Source organism: Pseudonaja textilis, chromosome 3 (assembly GCF_049901715.1).
Source record: "Pseudonaja textilis isolate UNSWEBS1 chromosome 3, rPseTex1.2, whole genome shotgun sequence".
NCBI lineage: Eukaryota > Metazoa > Chordata > Lepidosauria > Squamata > Elapidae > Pseudonaja > Pseudonaja textilis.
Window position 1 is genome coordinate 28,643,250 of NC_141992.1, and position 25,241 is coordinate 28,668,490.

A 25,241-nucleotide genomic window follows, 5' to 3' on the forward strand; every position below is an offset into this window, starting at 1 on the left:
CATTGGACTTCTGTACAGTGACATGGGAAAATACCCGAACAAAGCTGAATGCCATACATGTAAGTACCCGTAAAAACTTAAGAAAACAAATATGCATACATACATACGTATTCATGTTCTTTTGTAACAAATGTTCTCAGTAGTGAAACTCTCCCCCGCCATACAACCCCATTTGCTTTTTTCATATATCCACATATTTTTATGAAACGGAAGGTTAAATGCAGTGAACTTTTTTAATTTCAGAAATAAATAGCTGTACAAATGTTTTCAGTTTTGAGGAATGTGGATATTACAGTTGTTACCAATAAAGCATAGTTCAAAGTAAGAAGAAGCTAATCTTTTCCTCAAGGCCATCCACATTCAAGAATGTTTTCATCTTCCAGTGACATTGTAGAACTGTATATTATAATTCTTTGTGAGAATGAGAACAAATGCGTGCACAACCACACATGCAATGTTACACACACACATGCACAGAGAGAGGGAGGGAGAGGGAGAGGGAAGGAGGGAGAAGGAGACCGATTTGGAACTGCTATAAAATTGTTCCTTCATCCCAGTTTCAGTTCTGATCATAATAGAAATGGCTGAGGCAAAATCAAAGTGCTTGTTCTCCATGTATCTGGGATATTAATGATAAATCTATACACTTGCTGTGGTGAGGTGATACCATAATAGCCATGTTTTGTGGACATTAATGGATAGCACATTATAAAAATCTGTTCTGAATGTTTCCTTGTTCATTTTTTCCATTCCAAACCAAAGTTATCAGGGTTGAATTCTCAGATTTGGAAACAGGTTTTAGCTTACAAAATGTATATTATTTTGAGTACAATATATGATTTATAATAATCTATAATTCATGCATTCTTTACAGTATGAAAGCAAAAAGTTAGCCTTCCTCAGGTTTCCACATCAGACATCTTAGAACTAGATAGAGTACATTCAATTTTTAATTCAGCAAGTAACAGTCATCAGAATTATTGATTTAGCTGCCTCAGGCTAAATTAATTATGTGCAACATGATCTAGAATAGGGGATATTACTTCAGTTCCTTATCACTTCTTGATGACCCTAGAGTTTACCATATCCCTCCATAGTGATGGTGAACCTTTGATTGATCCATCCAGGATTCAACTGGGTTTCAAAGGAACCTTGGGGTGGTCCTTGAGGCCTTGGTTTCTCCTTGGAATGAGACAACAATCATTTTAGATTGGATCATAACTATACAGTTTCTCAGATTGTGCAAAGATCCTGGTTGCGTCCCTTGTTTATAGAAGACCTCCAGATGGTAACCTGATAGGAGAAATACCTAGATTACCACTAGGAGAAAAACTACAACAACCTTCAGCTGTATACAATTACAGCTTTCCATTAGGACTTACCCTGTAGTGATAACTCTCTGTTTTTGAGCTCTTATTGTGTCTTCTGGGTGTTGACCAATAGCCCTAATAAAGGTCCTCAATCCTTTCTGTAGCTGCCCTTGAAGTCTATCTGGAAGCTTCAGTTGATCCAAAGGCATGTGTGTATTTCATTATTCACATATAACATTTCTATACTGTGAGCTTACCATAAATTTCTGGGCGCAAATCAAAATTCTTGTTTATCACCTTTTGAAGCCCTGCATGACAAAGGATTGGGTTGTAGACCACCTTCTTCCAAGGGTATATATATTCCTACTTCATAATCCAATAGGAAGGCTCTTTCCTCAGGTGCTTGGTTCAGGATTAGCAGAATTCCCAGTTGGCTGGATATAGTATTTTAGTCCCAATGAGTGTTTACTTGTTTTACTTTGCTTTTGCATTATGCATTATTTTTCTTTTGTATTTTTGATTAATGTTTGTGAATGTCACCAGAAATATTGTCTGAGTTGGGCAACCATATAATTATAAATATAACCATATAATACACACATGTAGGTTTTTTAAGTTAAAGGCAAAAGTGTAAAGCCCAAGATGATAATAATGGCAATTTTTTCACCAGAGGTATCCACAAGAAGTGATCAAGAATAGGTAAAGTACAAAATCATTATTTATGTGATTCACATGTTTTGTACATGCATCTTGTTATAACATGCATAAATTAAGGGGATGGAATTGTGATGCTGCTTTTTCCTTTTGACAAAAGTGCTAGATCTTTGGTCATTTTAGATTACTAGTAATCATGAAGCAAAATAGCATTTAGACTCTAACATTAAACTTAAAAAAAAAAACCCTTTGTGAATAGAGCTTAAGCACAGGAAGTTCTCAGCTTCTGTCTAAGCACAGCTGGCTGTGACTGCCAGCACTAGTAATCTCTAATTTGTCACACGGAGGATGCAGCATTTCTAGTTAAGCATTCATTTCTAAGCCAGAGTTACACAGCCTAGCATAAGCAGTGGTGGATTCTGATTCTTTTTTATCACTTTTTAGAAGTAGAACTTCCTGTGTTGATTACCTTGTCTTAGTGGTCCTCCTTATCAGAAGATGAATTTGTGATCAGAGAAATGTTGTAATTTTGTTTCTACACAGCAACACTCACAAAACTTTCTGGACAAAAGTGCACTAAAACAGATTTATGAAGAACCTAAGGAAAGAAAATTATACACATCAATTGTTTGGGATAGTGAAAGTTTTGTTACTAGAAAAGAGGAGCTGGATTAAACAGAGAACTATATGTTCTTCACATTTGAGATTTCTCCCTGGGACTTTTTAAGTCACATCCTTTGTTAACTAGGTACTAAGACATTAAATATCTTAGAACACAGGTGTCAAAGTCAATCATGTCACATGACATTACATGACATATTACAATGTTTTTTGCCTTTGCACAACTAGGATGGGCATGGCCTGTGCGTGATACATATGGCCCGTGGGCCACCAGTTTGATACCCCTGTCTTAAAACCTTTTTAGAAACTGAATACAGTGTTCTAAATAGTCAGTAACGCTTAGGAATATAAGATATATATCTGCTTGCTATTTTGCCAGTTCAGTTTATCTTAGTAAATTGTTTATTTCTGCTATCTTTCAAGGACACAGGGAATGTCCTTTGAGACCATATCAGTAACCCATATTTTAATCTGTAAATTCTGTTCAAGGAAAATTAATGTTCATATCAAGTTATTAATTTCTATACGATGATATTATAATGTCATATTTCAAAATTTTAAAATAGCTTCCTTCAGGATAGTTTGTGTCTTCTATTAATATACAGTATTTTATTACAGTGAGGACTGAAGCTGATTTTCTGGATAACGTTAGTATTTGCGTTTTTTGCTTTATTACAGTCAGTTGTGATATCACAACTCTTGGATCAGGAGTCTAGAACCCAGGATTATCTGCAGTTTGTGCACTGGGTCTGTTGGAAGCAACACTGCCTATCCAGAAACTAAGGTGGAAAATCTCTAGCTCCAGAAGGTCCAAACATGAAGAATTACTCAGTCTTGACTTTGACTTGAGCCAAATCCTATTGCATCCCATCCTGGCCTCCAGTGGGACAGAATATTCATGGCACAATCAGGCAGTTTGGGATGGACATATAAAGCTGGGTATTTTCAACATTCTGATGAATAGAATAGAATAGAATAGAATAGAATAGAATAGAATAGAATAGAATAGAATAGAATTCTTTATTGGCCAAGTGTGATTGGACACACAAGAAATTTGTCTTGGTGCAAATGCTTTCAGTGTACATAAAAGAAAAAATACATTCGTCAAGAGTCAAGAATCATAAGGTACAGCACTTAATAATGGCCATAGGGCAATCAAATCATACTAAGAAACAGTCAATATAAATTGTAAGGATACAAATGACACAGTCATACAGTCACATGTGGGAGGGGATGAGTGATAAGGAGTTATGAAAAGATTAATAGTAATAGTAGTGCAGACTTTGTAAATAGTTGGACAGTTTTGAAAGAATTATTTGTTTAGCAGAGTGATGGCATTTGGGAAAAAAACTGTCCTTGTGTCTAGTTGTTCTAATGTGCAGTGCTCTATAGCGTCATTTTGAGGGTAGGAGTTGAAACAGTTTATGTCCGGGATGTGAGGGGTCTATAAATATTTTCACAGCCCTCGTTTTGACTCAGTATACAGGTCCTCAATGGAAGGCAGGTTGGTTGTAATTGTTTTTTCTGTAGTCCTAATTATCCTCTGAAATCTATATCTGTCCTGTTGGGTTGCAGAATCAAATCAGACAGTTATAGAAGTGCAGATGACAGACTTAATAATTCCTCTGTAGAACTGTATCAGCAGCTCTTTGGGCAGTTTGAGCTTTCTTAGTTGGCGCAGAAAGAACATTCTTTGTTGTGCTTTTTTGATGACATTTTTGATGTTAGGTGTCCATCTTAGGTCTTGTGATATGGTAGAATCTAAAAATGTGAAGGGCTCTACTGTTGATACTGTGTTGTTTAGTATTGTAAGAGATGGTAGTATGGGAAGGTTTCTCCTAAAGTCTACCACCATTTCTAATCTTAGCTCAAATGGCATTTTTTTGTTTAAAAAATGATGAAAGAAAAAAGTGTGTTTTATTTAACAATTCTGCAGAAGAAAAAGAGGAAGAATGGGAAAGCAGCAGAGGAAAAGTGAGAAAGAAAGCTGGAGGCAGATTGAGAAAGAAAAGAAAACAGGGGAAGAGAGAGAAGACACTACTTCAGAGATCATTTAGATAGGGAAAGGTGAATTAAAAGTAAAGATGAAAAGATGCCCTGATCACCAAGGCACAACAATGTCTCACAAACTATGTTTGATGTCACCTTTGCCTCAACATCAGTTTATAAGCAACATATATTTAAATTTAGAAGTCTTTCTTCCTCTCTTTTGCTAACACTTTTGCTAACATTTCTTACAATACTAGACAACACTGCCATACAAATGATTTTTATCTTCCTCAGCCATTCTGCTGCTGATGTAGAGGTGCAGATAATGGACTCAATAATTCCTCTGTAGAATACAGCATATTCAATCCAAATCACCAGATAACCTCATTCAGGGATCTCATGTAAAGAGACAAGAGAACTAACTCTTCTGGCACATCACAGAGGGCCCACAGGCTGGAATTCTGTCCCTCATCATTGCTGACTGAAACCAGAGTAAGGAGGAGAATAAAAAGAACAATCATCTACCCTCAACCCCAGAGCTGATCCAGAAAGATACCATGATCAATGGTATTGAAAGCCACTAAAATGTCTATTAGAGAAAGGATGGATGCACTACCCACATCCTGTTCCTGCAAGAGAACATCCAAGAGTGTGATCAATGGCATTTGTCCCATATCCTGGCTGAATCCGAGTTGAAAGGCTTCCAGTTAATCTGTTCCATCCATTGTCTTTTGAAGCTGCAATGTGACCACCTTCTCTACAATGTTCCCTATCAAGTATATACATTTGTGTCTACTGTATTACAGTAGACCAAACAAAGACTGACTGACTGTGCCCTTGAAGTGACTGGCAGAAACTCACAGAAGTTGGACACATAAGGTTAGCAGATGATGAATTAGGAAAAATAATATTTGTCAGTGAAGAGAAAAGTGGAGGAGTAGATATTAAATAAACTGGATGAGGATACTGAAATGTCTTTGAAAAACTTACTGGGACAGATTGAGAGAATAAACATTTGTCCCTGTCATCACAGAGCTGAATCTGATTTAATGACATGAAATTAACTATGTGTTGCTGTGAAATAGTAGGTAGCACAGGGAGTCCTTGTTAAGCAACCATAATTGTGACAGAAAACTTAGTCATTAAGTGAAGGGGTTATTAAAAAAACTCAATTTGCTGCAATTGTGCTTACAATTTTACTTCACCCTTACTACGTTTCAGTTGAACTTGGCTTCCTTCTCTTTGGTAATAATTTGTTATGAGGTAAACAAGCAAGTGAAAATAAGAGCAGAGATGCTGTAAAAGTCATGAATTTGAGGAATGGTTTCTAAGTTGGGTTTTTTTAAGCACTGCCATTATTCAAACACTACTTAAACAAGTCAGTCACTAAATGAGATTACCTGTATTCACCATAATGTCATTTTGCATAATTCCCAGCTTTTTCTACTTGGAAAATGTCCACTGGACAAATTTGCTTAGGACGCAGTACAAGGCGGGGGGGAAGCTTTCAAACATCTTTGCCAATTTATGAGCTGCAAAAAATGAATAAAGGTTTTCTCCAATGGAGGGAATGGTACTCCAACAATTTCTGAAATCTTCCCTTCCCCACCTTTTAATTTCTTGCCCTGAGACTTAACTAAACTATGGGAATCCAGAGACTCTACAAACTGTTGTAGAGGTTGAATGTACAATGAATCATATCTCTTGGTCATTTTGCATGTGAAATACCACAGACCTGAGAGTTTGGGAATTTATTTTTCATCTGACTAATGAGAAATGGTATGGGAGAAATGCAGAATAATTTCCTAAATGACAGAATGGATAAAATATATTAATAGAAATTGCAAAACAAACCTGTTGGGTAAAAATCTTTTTTCTGAAAAAGACATTTGGTAAGAAGGATTACTATTCTCCTTCATCATAACATGGATTAGACCAGGGGTCGCCAACCTTTTGGACCTCCGGGACCACCAAGCTCATAATTTTAAATCCCAGAGAGCACTAACTGGTTCTGTGGGCGTGGCCTAATTTGTGGGTGTGGCTTGGTGGTCATGTGACTAGCTGGGCATACCTTGTATGTAAATATTATTTATATAAATATTGAATTTTTTATAAAAAAAGAGCAACTTTTACTCAAAATCAGGCAAAGCAGGCAGGAAGATAGAGTTGCTCACAGAATCACAGATTCATTCAGAGATCTATCTATCTGCCATCTATCTGTCACATAAAATTTGCTTGCAAGCAAAGTTACACAATTAACTCACAACACACCATGTATGTAAATATTGAATTTTCTATTTAAAAAGAGCAACTTTTACCCAAAATCAGGCAAAGCAGGCAGGCAGATTGAGATGCTCACAGAATCATTCAGTGATCTATCTATCTGCCATTGGCTAACTCAGTCTCTCAAATTTGCTTGCTGAGAGTCTGCACTGAATAATAGAACCTTTAGTCCTAAAGGAGGTTCGGCTGTGCTTAAAAGCAGAGCTGAAGATCTAAAGACTAGCTAGAAAGCAAAACATCCAACCATTTCCTGCTTTCTAGCTAATCTAAATCTCCCCGCAGAGCAAAACAGTTGATGGTCAAAAAAAAAAAAAAAAACAAGAGGAAAAATAGCAACTTAGCAGGCAAGTTTTCCAGGTAAGGAGTGAGTGGGTGGGGAGGGTTCCTGTGGGCCATGTGGGCAGTGCAGCCTTGTGTTTCTGCACAGCCTGGATTAATTGCTTTGGGGGAATGCTCTGGGGTGAGATTTCTCTGTGGCCCACCAAAATTTTCTCATGGCCCATCAGTGGGCCACAGCCCACCAGTTGGCGACCACTGGATTAAACTACTTTGACATATTTCTTTTTGAAATGCAAAGTGGAGTTTCACAAGATGCATGGTATTTATTAAGCAGTTTTATCTTCACTTGCACACTGTTCAGTGCATCCCTGTAAATTTCACTATTTTTCTTTTTAAAATTTAATACAAAACCTCCTAAAATCTATTTCTTTTCCATCAAATAAAAATGAAGGTAAGAAAAAAAATAATACAGAAGCGATTAGCATTGGCTAAAATACATGAGCTAGCCTGAATGCTGAATATTACTTTTCTAAATTGCTTCCCAATTTTGAAATTACTAATAGTAGACTTGGAACTGCAGTGCACTTTCTTGTGCCAATATACAGTATATTACTTTGCCTTTTGTTGTACCCTAATTCATTTCTGATGATAGCCCTGTAGCTGTTTCCAATCAAAGGAATAAGCAAAACACACACTTTTGCAAGTTTTCTATTATGTTGTCCAGAATCCCTTTCTTAGTAGCTACTTGGGTAGCTGTATAGATAGATAAGGATATAGATAGATAGATAGATAGATAGATAGATAGATAGATAGATAGATAGATGGATGGATGGATGGATGGATGGATGGATGGATGGATGGATGGATGGATGGATGGATGGAGAGATAGATAGATAGATAGATAGATAGATAGATAGATAGATAGATAGATAGATAGATAGATAGATAGATAGATATAAAGAACTAATTGATTAGAGCAAATGTACCTGAATGCTCATCATATTTATTTATTTTATTTATTTGATTTGTCAATCACTTACAAGATGATAGGTCTAAGTATATACATAGTTATAAATACATGAAATGGGTACATATAAGAAAAATAAAAGAAACAATAGGACAGTAAAAATATGTTGTAATGGTCTTCAACAGTATTGCATCCAGTGAATAGAGATTGCCAATCAAGGGATGAGAGATCGTTAACTATAAGATCATAGTTGCCTTTTTTGAAGTTATAATTGGGGATTACGTCATTGTGATGATTTTTGTGTGGACGTATGTTGAGAGAAAAGTCAATCATATTGTGGTTACTGCTGGAAAAGGGTTCTTTAGTTTGTATTCCATAAATTAAATTCAAACTATTGCAGAAGATGAGATCGAGGCAGTTGTTTAGTCTAGTGTTGTTGGTTACTAGTTGTTCCAGTCCCAGATTTGTAACAGCATTATAGAAGGTTGTGTATATGGTTCAGTTGTACATTCATTTAGGGTCCAGTCAATATGAGGTAGATTGAAGTCACCAAGAAAGATAAAAGCATGTGGGCAGGATGCTGCCCATGTGATTAGTGTATTTAGTTTGTTTACATGTTCGATGTCATAATCAGGTGCTCTGTAACATACTAAGAATCAAAATGTGATATTTAAGGATAGTTCACAGATGATGGTCTCAGGAAGAGCAAGCTCCTGGGTAACTTGGATGTTTTTTAGATGTAAGGACTTTTTATAGAAGATAGCAACACCACCTCCTCCACGAATTTCACGATCTGATCAGTAAACATGATAGTCTCTTACTGTGGTAATGGAGTCAGGGAGAGATGCATTGAGCCATGTTTCACAGACAAATATGATGTCGAATTTAGCCATGTTTAGTAAGAGGAGAAATTCAGGTATTTTATTTGCAAGGCTTCTTGCATTGAGTAGCTTGCATTTAAGGCTAGCAGTCGTTGGAATTGAAGTAGTTAGGGACATGCGTGCCTACTCTTGGGTGATGGTGAATTGGTTGAGGTGGGATTGTGGTTGAAGGTTAAAGCTGAGTTGTGGGTTGTGTGACTTACTTTTGATACAGTCAGCATGGTAGTCAATGTACAGGTCCTTCTCTTCATTGTTTTGACGTTTTTTGAGTTCAGTGCAGAGTACACGGGAGCGGGCACATTGCTGTATGGTTAGGTCAGGGCGACAATGGAGGTTCTTATAGTTGGTGTTGGTTTTGGTGAGTAAATTTATAGTGTAAATGAATTTACGTTTGCTTGATTCATTTTTGCAAATGACCCTGCAGAAGCGTGGGGCCACAGAGCCGTCTCTGTTTCTGAGCTCTCAGCCAATGCGGGAAATGTCAAGTATTTCATCAGGGGAGATGCTTGATGCTTGATAATCACTGATGATGTTTCATACAGTTGTGATGTCATCATTATCATAATAATTCATAATATCATAATAATTCAAATACCAATTTGACAAATTTACAATGGATTTTTAAAGATTTTATTAGGATTTACCTAACCTATTTAATTTAATGTCTAATTTCACTGTTTAATAATTAGTTAAAATTTTAGAAAAAATATAATAATACTGTACATTATATTTAAAAATTATTTTATTGGAAGAGGCAAGTATTTTGAATGTGCTTAATGCAAGATGAAGGATATTTTTAATTAATTTAAATGGTCATCATGGCACTAGATGGCTAACAACACTTGAAAAAAACAAACATAAAATACATGACTGGCAGTCAAGGTAAAAGCCAATTGACAACAATTAACATAACCTTCTTATGGGCTGTAACTAACTACAGTAGAACCTCTGGTCATGAATGCTTCTGACCATGACCAAATTCAGTGATGACCAAAACTTTCAGTAAATTTTTGCATCTGGTCACAAACAAACACTTGGGTGGTGATCAAACTCAACTGCATTTTCTGCTTACGCAGCAATTTCCCATTCCACGGCATTTTTTTTTTTTTTTGTAGGCACATGCACAGTTAGTCTCACTTCCAGTCATGATCAAATTGGCCTGTGACCGAAGTCATGGAACAGATTATGGTCCTGTTCTACTGTATAGCATTTAACAATAGCATTTAGACATGTATACCACTTCACAGTGCTTTACAGTCCTCTCTAAATGGTTTACAGAGTCAGCATATTGCCCCCAACAATCTGGGTCCTCTTTTTACCCACTTCAGAAGAATGGAAGGCTGAATCAATCTTGAGCCTGCTGATGTTCAAACTGCCAAATTGCAGACAGCCGGCAGTCAGCAGAAGTAGCCTGCAGTGCTGTATTCTAACCAGTTCACCACCGTAGCTTGTAATCCAACCACATGCATGAGGACACAACCTTTTCTTCAGGGTTAGGCAAAGGCTAACAGAACCTATCTTATCTCTGGAAGGAGGATGTTCCAAAGGGCAGGCATTGCAACACAAACAGTTTGTTTCCTTAGTCTTGCAAGATGGCATTCCTTTAATGATATTATCCATGCCATATCTCTCCTGTTAGATCTAACAAGACTGGTAGTAGTCATTGCGGAGAAATGATCCCTCAAACGACCTGGTCCCCTACCATAAAGGTCTTTGTAGATAACCACAAGAACCTCACATTGCACCTGAAAGCATATTGATAGACAATGTAGAAGTGTATATTTAGTGAGAAGTCTTCATTACTGCTCTCACTGCTGCATTTTGAAATAATTATAGCTTTCATGGACAGCCCCTAGTATGGTATATACAGCCCCTAGTATAATTCACCTGCATATGACTAAGGTATAAGTATCTGTGGGCAAGGCCTTTTAGTCCAGCAAAGGGTGTTATTTCTGCATACATGAAAAACAGGTGGCAGCTATTTTCATTGTAGAAAAGCCTTCCTGCCCACCACTGCCACTTGTTCCTTGAACAGGACCTATGACCCACAAATTACTTATTTTATTTGGGGTAGTGCAATACCATCCAGATCAAAACATGAAGGATCTGGAATCTGGTCCTAAAACCCAAAGTCAATCGGTCTTGCTAGGGCTGACTTAAGCCTGTTCTTCCCCATCTTCCCCACAGCATCCAAACACTGAAATGGAGCCTTCACAACATTAATTGGTTGACCTGGGGTAGAAATGTAAAACTGAGTATCATTGGTATACTGATATCACACCATGTGTTGTCAGATGACCTCACCCAATGTAGGTGACAGGAATGGTGACAATGTTGAATCCTGAAGCATGCAACAAATCAGGGACTGTAGCCTAGACCTCCCACTACCCTAAATCAACACTGACTGGAACCAGCCCTTGTGAGAAGAATGGGAACTCATTCAATATAATGTCACTCACTTCTAAAACCCAAATTAGTTCAGAAAGTTATCATTATCAATGCTATTGGAAGACATTAAGAAATCAAGAAGAACCAGTATAGATGTACTACCCATTCTTTTCCCATCACAGATCATCCACAATTACAAGTAATCATGCCATTTCTGTCCTGTACTCAGGTCTGAAAACTCAAAGAAAATGGCCCCTGTAAACCTTCCTTCTAAAAGAGAAAGTTGAAAACAGGCACAAATAGCCCAGGACAGTCAAATCTACCAATGGTTTCTTGGAAAGGAAGCAAACCATTGCCTGCTTAAGTGTTGACTGGAACTATAATCTGTGAAAGAAAAATTAATCATTGTCACAATCCAATTGCATATCAACGCCCAGGAAGTCATAACCAACTAAGAGGGAAATGGTTATAATGTACAGGTAAATGAGGAATGCTGTAGCCTTCATCAGGTTAGGTAAGTTGTGTAAGGTTTTTGTAGCCATTGTAACCATCAAGCTAAGCAATGTTGTTTTTCCCCATTTCTTTGCATTTTACCAACTTTTTAATAAACTTTCTATGCCCTTTAATCTAGGGTATGGAAGAAAAAGTGAAGTTGGACATTTTAACAGGAATGGAAAAAAAAACCATGGCTTAGAATTTAGCAGAGCATAAGTGGATGCATTCATAAAATGAGGGTGGAGTACTTATTTCCTGTTCATATTTTATTAAGGTTCTTGAAAGCAAAGTTGTTCAGAAATATGAAAGACATGTGGTTTTGGTAGATGTGAGGTATATCACCACAAACTCTTGTTTTATCAAGCGTGTCATAACAATATAGTATAGTTACAAATGATGGTGTGTGATAATTTATTTGATAGAGCCACCAGATTTATGCTTGAGAATTGGGTTTACACAGCACATCGAAACAATTGATCTCTTTCAATTGCTCTCATTTCTCCAGATCAGCGTACTAAATACACAGTGTATGTATATCCATAAGTTATGACAAGCAAATTAATATTTAAGGGAAGTTGGAAAAAAACCCAGCCTTTTCTATTTTAAATTTTAAAATAGACAGACAATAAGCAGCAGAAATAATAATTTTATTATTTTATTTGTTGTTTTATTCTGGTAGAATAAAAATAAACATATTTCAGTTATTTTACAAGTATGACTCTCATCATTATTATCAATTTCATGCTTTAGTTTCAGTGAGTGCTTCATTTAACTCTATATGGCTAACCACATTCAGTTATAATGCTTTGTTTACCCATGTTTTCTGGATGTTTAAATTTGTTAATATGTGTTTTTACCTCACACTTATACATATGAACCTTTCTTTTTAGTTACTGTGGCTTTGGTAAAGCAAGCATAAATAAATCAGCAAAATGGTCTGATCAGACCTTTTTTAAAATGCTAGTTCCATTGAATGATGTAGTTATTTTAATTGGAAGGATCACATTTAAAACAAGGGGTCAGTGTCCTCTACCATAGGAGACATAGTCACCTCACTAAGTGCCTTTATACAGTCAGCTTATATGTATATATTTTCCTCAAAATTATCTAAAGATCACAAATAATTCTGTCTCTCCAGATACTAAAAAGTGCAAAAAAAATAAAAATGGGGGGCTTTAAAAAAAACACCTTAAAATCTATGTTCTTCCTTCTATCACAGTGGTTTCTCTTAAAAATAACTGCCCTTTACTTCCAGGGAAGCAGTAGTTTTCACCAATATGCTGAATAAATAATGGCAGCTGTAGTTTTGATAAGATAAAAGTGATTTAGAACCCTAGGTAAGCATGTTCATCACACCTGTCATCTGTTCCTGAAGGAAACTACAACTTTTCTTGGGCTTGTAATCACAGAAAGGCTTGTTTGATTTAAGGATGTTCTGACAAGTGTGATAAGCATCTCCACAAACACTGAAAACAACCCCCCTTTGTATCCAGATTGTCCCACAGATTGCTTCAGTGTGAACCATTACTGGGATCCATAAGAGATTTAATCTGTGAGTTAAGGACAAGTTCTTAGTCCTTAAAATGTTCTCAAAGTTAACAGAATAAGACCTGCAAGGTATGTACATCTTTTCCAATGGACATAGACATGGATTATCATGTACATATTGCTACTTCATATGCAGCATTTTTCTGCCAATTTCATCTTATTGAGAACTTTGTTTCAGGAACCAGATTTAGACTGGGATCCGGGAATGTGAGGGGAATGTAAGAAGTCTTAAATATTTATTATATGCTGTGGCCCCAGTTCATATTAAGCTCTACGCAATTATAGTTTACATTGCCAGAAGGAGAATCATTTATTAATATTTATGGATCTGTTTTGGGATAATGCAAGTCTCAGGCATGTTGATGATGATTCAGTTGGGACAAAGGATAAAAGACCTCCATGTTGATGCAGGAACCCAGGCTGATGTAAATGTCTTGTGTGTCTACTCTTGGAACACTATGTCTACCCCTTATTCTCCTATGCCCATTCACTTTTATCCTAAAATCATTCCATTTTCCAGGAATGGGAAAAGTTGCCAGCAAATGTGGTAAACATTATTTTATATATTTCCATGGACAATATGTTTTCTTGGCATTAGGTGAATTAATAATTGTGACCTGCTGGATGGTTTAATACCAATATGATTGTGAAGAGAGTAAAGTTAAAATGTAAATGTACTCATAAAGTAGATGTGTAAGAGGAAGGGAAGCAATTGGTCCTCAGTTTACATTCATTCATTTATAAGCAGGGATTACTTATTGGTGAAATTAAGGATTTGTAGGTTTCTTTTGACTATATTGGCAGAGCCTATTGAAAACAGCAGCTTTTCGCAACTTGACTTTTTTTTTCAGATTTGTTAGGACTGCAACATCCAGAATATACAGTATAATCAGCATGAGTACCATTAGAGGTTTCAGAAATTAAAGTTGCAAAACAAGTGAAGATTGCCAGATAGAAAAATACTGGTAGATAATTTGTGTGCAAGTTCAGTTCAGAATTTACACTGAAAGTTAATTAAGTATCTGCAATTGTATTCTTTGTACTGGGTAGGTCACTTGAACATGAATACAAAATTATTTCAAATTTGATTATTTGAGAGGTATGATTTATCAAAGGAGTTGCTTCTTTTACATAAACAATATATTGAAAATAAAGCTATTCGTTCCAGTGCTAAAGTCTAGATAAGTATTTAAGAAATAAATTATTTCTATTTCTCCTTTTCTTTCCTATAGGTAATGTTTGAAAATAACCTATTGTTTCTTTTACATTGCACAATACCTTTTCAAACACAATACCTTTTCAAAGAAACACCCCACCACCACAGTGTTTATAGATCTCTTTTTGTTGTTACTTCTTTCAGAACCACCCACTCCTATTGCTCCTCCAGAACTTCTAGCAGTTGGAGCCACATACCTATGGATCAAACCAAATGCCAACTCCATCATTGGTGATGGGCCCATTATCTTGAAAGAAGTAGAATACCGTACAACCAATGGGAATTGGGCCGAAACCCACATTGTGGATTCTCCCAATTACAAGTTATGGCATCTTGATCCTGATGTGGAATATGAGATCAGAGTGCTTCTTACCCGTCCTGGGGAAGGGGGAACTGGACCCCCTGGGCCTCCTCTCACAACAAGGACAAAATGTGCTGGTAAGCCACTATCCTTTATGAATTCTGTACAAGACATACAAGTTATTTTGTAACAAGGGATGAAAAGAGATTGATGTCCTGTCTTTGCCTTTCTACTTTTATTCTTTAATTGTCCACTTATTGTCCAGCATAATTTTCCAGTTATTTGGGGAGTAAGGATTTAATTTTGTCTACAATACTGTCAGCTCAGTGGTGGGATTCAAAAATTTTTTGCTACTGGTTCTGTGAGCATAGCTTGGTGGGTGTGACAAAGGAAGGATACTGTAAAATCTCCAGTCAGAGGTGGCATTTGCTAGTTCTCCGAACTACTCAACATTTCTGCTACTGGTTCTCCAGAACTGGTCAGAACCTGCTGAATACCACCTCTGCGTCACCTGTATTGTACTTTTTAAGTTCTGGGTAATTCTTTGTACAAAAGCAAAGCAATAATCTAGATGAAGTTTTTTTTTTAATTTAGTTCTGTTTATTTTATCTTCCTAAAGCATGTTTTGAAAAAAAGGAAAGAAAAAAAAAGAAGTGTGAATTTATTACTCAAAATAGCCTGGACTTTCTGCTTTGTACATAATAAATTAAGTCTTAAGCATTAAGCAATTGCATTTCCAAAAGATTTAATTTTCTCAGCGCAAAATTAATATTAGTAAATCTGCTTTAATAATATCAGAGTGGAAACATGCATCTTTTTTCTCTTTTTAAGTATGCCGACTATTTAACTAAGTAGTATTTTCTGATTCCTCAGTAAAATCCCTGATCTCAGTGAGCTGTTTTAGACAACAAAGTGTCTTAAACTCTTTATGATATATTAAAAAGATCAGAGCTTCTAAAGTAGCACATGCGGTTAACAAATAAAAACAAAATTATTTCAGTAAGGAAAGATATAATGGTTATATAGAGTTCTGGTAATCACCCTGCATCTGATGTGGGTGAAGCTGTTTTTTTAAAAAAATATTTCTAGTTAGTAAAAAGTTTGAGAAATTGAGCATGCCTGAAGGGTGAGAGCCATTACTTGCACTTTGCACAATGATTTTTTAATTATATGAATGGAGAAAGCATCTGTCATTGGCAGCATCTACTATTTTTTTTCTTCCTGACAAAATGTCAATTCAGTCAAAGTGTAAGTTGTTAAATTACTTGTATATAAAACCCTAAATATCCTTGGACTAGAATACCGCAGTAATCACTTTCTTGTTACAAGGCTGTAGATAGCCATATTTTGGACCACACATTACTTTATGTATTGATAGGGATATGGAGGGAATTCCAACCTGCTCACTGCCCTGGTCAAATCAGATTGACAATCAGCATAAAATCTTTAGGATGACTTAGTCTGCTCAGATTCTTTATGGATGAAGATTTTTTTTCTGATGGGTACTGAAAAGGAATTGTTTGAGCTCTTTTTGACTTTGGAGCTCAGGAAGAAGATAGTGTGGCTGTCACTTCTTGGCTTAACCCACTCACTTCCTGGCTTCCTAAACAGTTTTATAGAGCTGTAACAAATTGGACCTGGGAAGTGTTTAATGCATTATTTTGGAAGGAGTGAGGTCAACTACCTGAATTCTCTGGAGCCATGTGTTTTTGATATCTGTCACCTGGTCTCTAAACTTTTATTCCATGAGAAGTCTATTAAAACTGAGCTTAATATATAGCTACAAAGCATTCAAGAGAAAACAGATTGCTTAGTCTCTTTCAAATTAATGTTCAGACTTGGCATGAGATGGAGATGTCCTTGATTGTTTTTGTGGGTGACCTCCATCCACCACAATTTAGAGAAGGATAGTGCACTCCTCATAGTCCTTTTCAGCATCTCTACATCCTTTGAAATAACTAACCATGGTACCTTTCCAGATTGTCCATAGGAGCTGGGATTAGAAGCATTGTTCTGACCTTCCTCAGTATTTATTTATTTATTTTTATTTTATTTGGTTTGTCAATTGCTTACAAGATAATAGGTATAAGTAAAAACATAGTTATGAATACATGGATACATATAAGAAAAATAAAAGAAACAATAGGGCAGGGACGGTAGGCACGTTGGTGTGCTTATGCACCCCCCCTACAGACCTCTTAGGAAAGGGGTGAGGTCAATAGTAGAAAGTCTAAATTTAAAGTTTTTGGGGTTTGGGGAAGAAACCAGAGAGTTTGACCATTCTGATAGGTCTTTTTGAAGGGTAGCAGGATTGTCTGTGGTATTGAATAGCTTTACATTATCAGCGAAGAGGACGCAGTTGTTCTTAATATGATCACAGAGGTCATTTATGTAGAGTATCAAGAGAGTTGGTCCTAAAACACTGCTTTGGGGGACACCACTGTTGACAGGTACAGAATTTGATAGGATGCTCCCAATTTTGACCATTTGTTGTCTGTTTGATAGGAATGCTTCTATCCAGTTATGCAAGTGTCCAGAGATACCATAAGATTTTAGTTTTAGGAGTAGTTTGTCGTGTACCACTGAATCAAAGGCTTTACAGAAGTCTATGTAGATTGCATCTATTACTTTGCCTTCATCGAGTTGTGTAGTCCATATGTTTTTGTAGTGTAAGAGCTGCAGATGGCAGGATATTTTTTTTCTGAAACCAAATTGTTTATTAGAGAGTAGGTTGTTTGTCTCTAAGTGGAGGATAATGGATTGGTTAATAATTGATTCCATGACTTTACAGGTGACGCAGCATAGAGAGATTGGTCTGTAATTTTCAAATAGGCTGGGGTGTCCCTTTTTGAAGAATATATATATATATATATATATATATATTGGTTCTTATTTGAGTAGCATGGTTAGAGATGGGGAGAGACTGACCAAGTAGGTGCAGATTATTTTCCCCTGCTTTCTAACATCTACACAAACATATTCAAAGGTATCATCTAAAGTTGTCATCATCAAAGATGTCTATTAGCAATATACTGATAACAATTTGATTGCACATTGCTATCTCAGTCTATTCAAGAGGGGCAGTCAATATCTTATTACATTGCCTAGAAGCTGTGAGAGTGTTGACAGGACAAAACAGGCTGAAGTTGAACTCAAGTGCAAGAAAGATTTTTTTATAGATTCTCTGCTACACAGTATACCTTGTTCTGTCTCTTGATGGAGTGACAATGCCTCTGAAAAAGCAAGCTCATGGTTTGGGGTTGTCCTGAAAACATAGCTTTTGTTAATATAGGCAGACAGATACCATAGTTAACTTGTGCTTGTCCAGTTTCATCTGGTACTTCAGTTTTGACCCTCTCAAAACTCCAAGGACGTTACAACATAATTCATGCTCTCCCGACACCTGCCTGTTCTATTGCAATGTATTCTGCATGGGGTTGCTTTTGAGGATCATCCAAAAGTTTCCATTAGGGTTTAGAAAATGTGATATAATGGCCAGAATGTAATGGCCCAAGTGCTGGCTGGTAGACACCAGCATAAGCATGTGCCTCTGTGATCCAGGCTCTATACCAATTCTCCATTTGTTCTTAAATGTATGTCAAATTGCTGTTTTTATGGGGTGTGACACTGGGGGTATCACCTCCTCTAATTGGTACTCAACACCATGCCAGGAGAATCTATTTGATAATCCAAGAATTTTGTTTGTTTTCTTATAGTCATTCATGAAAAAGCCAGTATTTTGGGGTTATGCCTACTCTTTGGAAAGCTCTCTTCCCAATAACTGAGGAACACCTATAGTACGTTGTTCATATTTTCAATTACATCTTTCCTGTTTGAGTATTAGAGGCAGGTTTTTTATTTCCTATCCATTTTTAATGTACCACTTTTACAATAACTTTTTTATTTGATGTTGCTTTATTCTTTTTTGAATTTGATTGCAAGGTCCTTTGAGATATTTTATGGGAGGCAATAGATACATCTTTTAATATTTATAAATAAAAATCAGATGATGAAAGCTTCTCCTGGTATCATGGGAAGCTTTTTCTTCTTTGAAACTTTATTACTGCATGGGAAAGGGCAGAGTAAGAATGCTTTATAGATAAATAAATGTATGTTTGCCCCATTTAGAGACAGGGCTATTTTAGGGAACCTACACCATCACCACCTTCAAGCCTTGCTCCAAAGGTTTCGGTACAAATAAGAGAATGGAGTTGGACTATAGCTATCATTATAGCTACCATTATCTAATTGGGTAGGTTGTCTGGGCAGGTAGGTAGGTGGGTAACTTGAATTCTTAATCTCTGTTATAATGCCGTAATTGGAAGGGAGAATATTAAGGAATAATGGCTGTTGTAACACTGAAATGAAAAGCAAGGCAAAGGCTGCGGGGGAGCTAATGGTTTAAACATTTCCCCTTCCTACTACTTTTGCAAGTTCTGTCTCTATTTTAAGGGCTGAAAAATAGACTTCAAAATGGCACTAAAATGACTGCCTTTCATACATTCAATTGTGTCTTTTTGGTGGTCTTCAAGTAATGTTTTGAGCTTCCTTTGTTCTCTTCCCATCTTGGTGAATTGACTTTTTTTTCCCAAAAGAAACTGTACCAGGCTTAGCAATCATAAGATAGCTTTTGAGAGAGGAAAGAGTTGCTCTAGATGCTGCAGGTGGCATAAACAGTGAGAAATGTGGATAATAACATCTCACCCAGCTCATTATGGGTGATCATCATGCATGTTTCATTTCCTGTTTAACTTTTAAAAACCTATGCTTCTGATATATACCACAGCCTGCAATCAAAATTGGTTTTGTAAAGAATTGTTTTAAGCAACTCCAGTCACAATTTCTGATAATTATAGATTGTTTGTTGTCTTTTGTTTGTTATAATACTTGAGGCTCAGTCTTGGTATTCAGCTACAGAGTTTTTAATACAGATGTCAGTGCTCCTGAGAGATTGTCATGTAACCAAAGAACTCTTTAATACGATGTTCTACATCTGCTGTGCTTCATGCAACTTCCAATATTAGTATCGGCCCCTTTTCTTTGTAGATGTTAATGTAGCCTTGGAGCTATAAAAGAAAGATTTTCCAGCATTTAAATTATGCCTAGTTCCAACTAAGAAGGAAATCCATGAGTGAACATCTGTTTTACTGTGAAGGAAAGTATTTATGAGAACATTAACCACAGAAAAATTACACTGATTTCAAGTTGCATGCTGATGTTTCACTAAATAAAAAGTGAAATTGCACATTTAGACTTGCTGTGTTTTCTGATTACTATGACATCCATTTAGATTTTAGCTTTGTGGGCTAATATGTTAACCCTAATATACACTCTTGCTGGTCAAAAAGATATGAGAAGGATTTCAGGAAATTGTTTGTATAGGACTGCTTCTATTATTTAGTACCTTAAAGTAGCAGAGTTTGAATATCACACAAGAGTAATAAATTGTCAGCTGTATAATATCTTGGCATGAATAGATGGACAGTATCACTTTCTATTCTGCTTCAGGTACCAAAATATTTTGACTTGGTTCTGAACTTTTAACAATTTTCTGACAGAAAATAGCATGTTTCATTTGTGTTTCTTTACATGGTGGAAAATAAATTATAAACTTTAAAATATGTTTTTACTCTCCCTAAAAATTCCAACTTTCTTTATATCAAAGTAGTTATATGATCAGGTTCACAGTTCAATGTAAGTTAGAGAGATTGTGACATAACAATTTGTGATGGCTAGAATACTTGATCATAAAATGGATGTGCTCTTTCAGAACTTGACAAAAGCTTTTGATTTATTAATAAGAATAAAAATTAGAGTGAATATTGATTATGAAAAGTATTGCTTTACAAAATGATAGTTTATATTAGCAGTATGTATTTTATTTATTATTTCATTGATCTGTTATTATAATGTTTTTGTAACATAAGGTTTATGAATCCTTTGATATTCACAAGCTATGTTCAAAGAAAGCCTGCTATCTGATCTTGGTAAAATTTGTGTTCTTGTTAACAAACAAAAAAAAATGAGATAGAAAATAATCTCAAAAATCTCATAAAGTTATATTCAGTACTTTAGTTATCCATTTATTTAACAAATTTATATAGCTGCCTATCTATACCAATGAAACTCTGGATGGCAAACAAATGTAAAACATAACACCGAATCATTGGTTATTGCCTGATTAAGGATTTGCACAGTTGCAGAAGGGGAAACAGAACATTTAACATGGAAGTTACTTGAAAAAAATGATTTTTCTAAATAGCTACAAGTTCTGGAACAAATTTCACAAGCATCTTCAGAATTGTGCTATGTGGCCTAATACACATTTCTTCATTTTACTATTTTCTTTGACACTGCTCAGTCCATTAAATTCATATAAACTAACATATCAAAGCAAAACAGAAACACTCCCGATATTTATTGCCTATAAAATACTAAGCTACAGGCAGAATTTGACTGTTTTTTTTTTTTATAAAAATGAAATAAATGCAACCTTTTACAAAGAAACAGATTTTATTCCCTACCCTATGGAAGCATATTTCAGTTAATACCCATCTCTATGGTTGTTCTTCATTCTGATATATTTAAAAACTGGGTTCTAATTTTTTGCTTGTTTGTTTTTTCATCTTCCTACTAAGTAAACAGAATTCAATGATAAGTGCCATTATCCATGCCAGCAGCTCAAGAAAGTTTATCAGACATAATGCTATAAATTGAGCTGATGTGGTTCCCATCTTCAAAAAAAGAGAAAAAAACAGACCCAGGAAACCATAGACCAATCAGCCTAACATCAATAGCTAGGAAGATACTGGAAAAGATAATTAAAAAAAAAAAACACCAGGTCTGCCAACATCTAGAAACAAGTAAAGTAATAGCTTACAGTCAGCACGGGTTTGTTAAAAACAGATCATGCCAAACCAATCTTACTTCATTCTTCAACACAGTGACTGAATTAGTAGACCAACAAAATACTGTGGACATAATATATTTAGATTTCAGCAAAGCATTCAACAAAGTAGACCACAACCTACTTCTTAGTAAGCTAGAAAAAGGTGGGATAGCACCACCACCAGATGGACTCGCAACTGGCTGGCAAACCGTACTCAACGAGTAGTCCTTAATGGGTCTAAGTCTACATGGAGGGAAGTAAGCAGTGGGGTGCCACAAGGTTCCTTCTTAGGCCCAGTACTCTTCAATATCTTCATTAATGAATTTACCAAATTTGCAGATGATACTAAGCTGGCAGGAGTAGCTAACACCCAAGAAGATAGGCTCAAGATCCAGATGGATCTTGACAGACTAGAACACTGGGCCATATCGAACAAAACAAAATTCAATTTAAAGAAAAGTAAAGTCCTACAAAAACCAGAGGTACACATATAGACTGGGTGAAACCAGGCTCAATAGCAATAACTGTGAGAGGGATCTTGGAGTCCTAGTGGACAACCAGCTAAATATGAGCCAGCTGTGTGCAGCAGCAGCCAAAAAAACTAATGCAATCCTAAATTGTATTAACAGAGGGATACAATCAAGATCAAGGGAAGTACTAATACCACTCTATAAAGCCTTGGTAAGACCACACCTAGAGTACTCCTTCCAGTTTTGTTCACCACATAATAATAAAGATGTTGAGACTCTAGAAAAAGTACAGAGAAGAGCAACCAGGATGATTAGGGGACTGAAGGCTAAAACATACAATGAACAGTTGCAGGAACTGGGCTTGTCTAGTCTACTAAAGAGAAGGACCAGGGAAGCCATGATAGAGGTCTTCCAATATTTGAGGGGCTGCCACTAGGAGGAAGGGGTCAAGCTATTTTCTAAAGCACCTGTAGGCCAGACAAGGAATAATGGATGGAAAGTGAACAAGGAGAGATTTAACTTGGAAACAAGGAGAAACTTTCTGGCAGTGAGAACAATCAACCAATGGAACAGCTTGCCCTTGGAAGTTGTGGGAGAGCCATCACTTGAGACTTTCAAGAAGAGATTGGACTGCCATTTGCCAGAAATGGTATAGGGTCTCCTGCTTGGGCAGTGGGTTGGACTAGATGACTTACAAGGTCCCTTCCAACTCTGATTAACTGTTATCTGTTAAACCATCACTGAGATAAACTTCATTACCAAGCATTCATTTATGCCATCAGCAAAGAGCAGATGAAGGAGAAAGAATGGGAACAGCAACATAGCAAGTTGGCTTGAAAACAAGCATCATATTATTCCTTCTGGTTTCAAATATTGCCTTCGAATTGACAGGGGACCCACCAGGGGTGGGATGCTATCAGTTCTGCCCGGCTCTATAGAACTGGTAGCTCTGAAGAGCAGCAGACACCGAACTGTGCACAGTGCTTATCAGCTGTCCGAGCAGCACAGCTTAAGTTGTATTACACTCAGAAGCAACGTGTAATACCTAATGCAAAGCGTACTCATCGAACTGGTAGTAACACCGGTTGAATCCCACCCCTGTGACCCACTAATATTCCTGATAGCCCAAACTCTCTCAAAGTAAACTACCCAAATGATTTCCCATGGCAGAATTTTAAAGAGCTTGCAACCACCCGTTTGATGGTATAATTGATAGCTAGTGTAAAATATTAATCTAAGTCATTGAATGTTCTTTTCAGATATCTACATACTAGTTTTGATAATATGAATACCCAAAGTACAGAATTAGTTCTATGAACGAATCAATATATAATCAATATATAGGTGAATCATTTCATAATGATATGATATAATCATATCATTATCACAAATCCAATAATCATAAAACCAATGGGAGGTAAATATCCAGGCTATCAATGTATGATATAAAATCATACATTGCAATGTCCTACCTGTAAATGAATACTTCAGCTTCAGCCATAACAACACAAAGCAAACAATAAATACAAACTCATGGTTAATCGCACCAAACTTGATTGTAGGAAATACAACTTCAGCAACAGAGTGGTGAATGTCTGGAATACTCTACCTGACTCTGTGGTTTCTTTCCCAAACCCCCAAAACTTTAACCTTAGACTGTCTACTATTGACCTCGCCCCTTTCCTAAGAGGTCTGTAGGGGGCGTGCATAAGGGCACCAACGTGCCTACTGTCCCTGTCCTATTGTTTCTTTTATTTTTATTTTTTATTTTTCTTATATGTATCCATGTATTCATAACTATGTTTTTATTTATACCTATTATCTTGTAAGCAATTGACAAAAATAAATAAATAAAAAATAAAATAAAAATAAATAAAATATTTTTTTTGTGAATTGGAAAAAAAAAAGATCATTTTGAGACAGACATTCCAGTTTACAGTTGTATAGGTAGGACAATTATTTTAAAAAATGCATTAAAAATGCATATGTACAGTATATAGATATGTATGCGAGTGTGTGTAGACCTTGGTCAATCACCACAATTGAGGATCAGAATTCACATTGTTAAGCAAGGCAGTGATTAAGTGAGTCTTTTATGACCCTTTTGACACCATTCTTAAGTAAATAGCTATAGCTGTTAAGTGAATCATGTGGTTGTTAAGTGAATTTGGCTTGCCCCTTGACTTTGCTTTTTGGAAGGCAGCTGGGAAGGTCACAAATTGTGAGCACATGATCTGGGAGTTGTAACTCTTGTAAATACATGCTGATTGCTAAGCCCTGAATTTTTGATGACATGACTCTGAGGAAGTTGCGGCTATTAAAAGAACAAGGACCAGTTGTAAGTCATTTTCACAGTGCTGTTGTAACTGTTGGAATGATCACAAAATGAATGGTTGTAAGTTGAGGGCTATATATGTTTGTGCATGTGTGAGTGTGTATGTGTAATGTAGCTGTTGCTTTCCTTCATGATTTCTGCCTCTAGTCTAGTCTTCAGCCTTTGTATTCCTGGAGACTTCCCACACTAGTACTAACTTGCTTTAAAGAGCAAACAGATAGTCCTTTCAATCCTCCTCAACAGTGCAGGCTTGGATTCTCTTTTAAGCTAGGAGTTAAATTTTGTCTTTCACCACCCAATTGCCATTCTCTAATACTCTTCTCCCACTATTTTATATGTAAGAGATACTGCATGAAGGGATATGCAATAAATTAAAAAACATGTATAGAGCGGGTGGCTGGATAGTATAGATATTAGAGTGCCAGCTTTTGACATGGGAGATTGGAGTTCAAAAATTTGTTGCTCTGATTTTTTCCCCTCATAGGGATTTGATGAGTACTCAAAAGGTAAGGGATATAATTATATAAATATTATATATTTGTTTTGCATACCTTAAGCACAAATAACAAAGTTGATTCCTAAGTTTACTATTGGCACTATTCCTATACAAGACCA

General features: G+C 36.2%; 1 protein-coding gene across 2 annotated transcripts in view; it reads left to right on the forward strand.

Moving 5' to 3' along the window:
* PTPRT (protein tyrosine phosphatase receptor type T) overlaps nucleotides 1-25,241 on the forward strand; it is a 678,367-nt gene that overhangs the window by 367,624 nt on the left and 285,502 nt on the right. For both annotated transcript variants that reach the window (XM_087929083.1, XM_087929084.1), the window contains exon 7: nucleotides 14,776-15,069. In XM_087929083.1, the coding sequence (XP_087785209.1) occupies nucleotides 14,776-15,069 (294 nt within the window). The remainder of the gene's footprint in view (nucleotides 1-14,775; nucleotides 15,070-25,241) is intronic.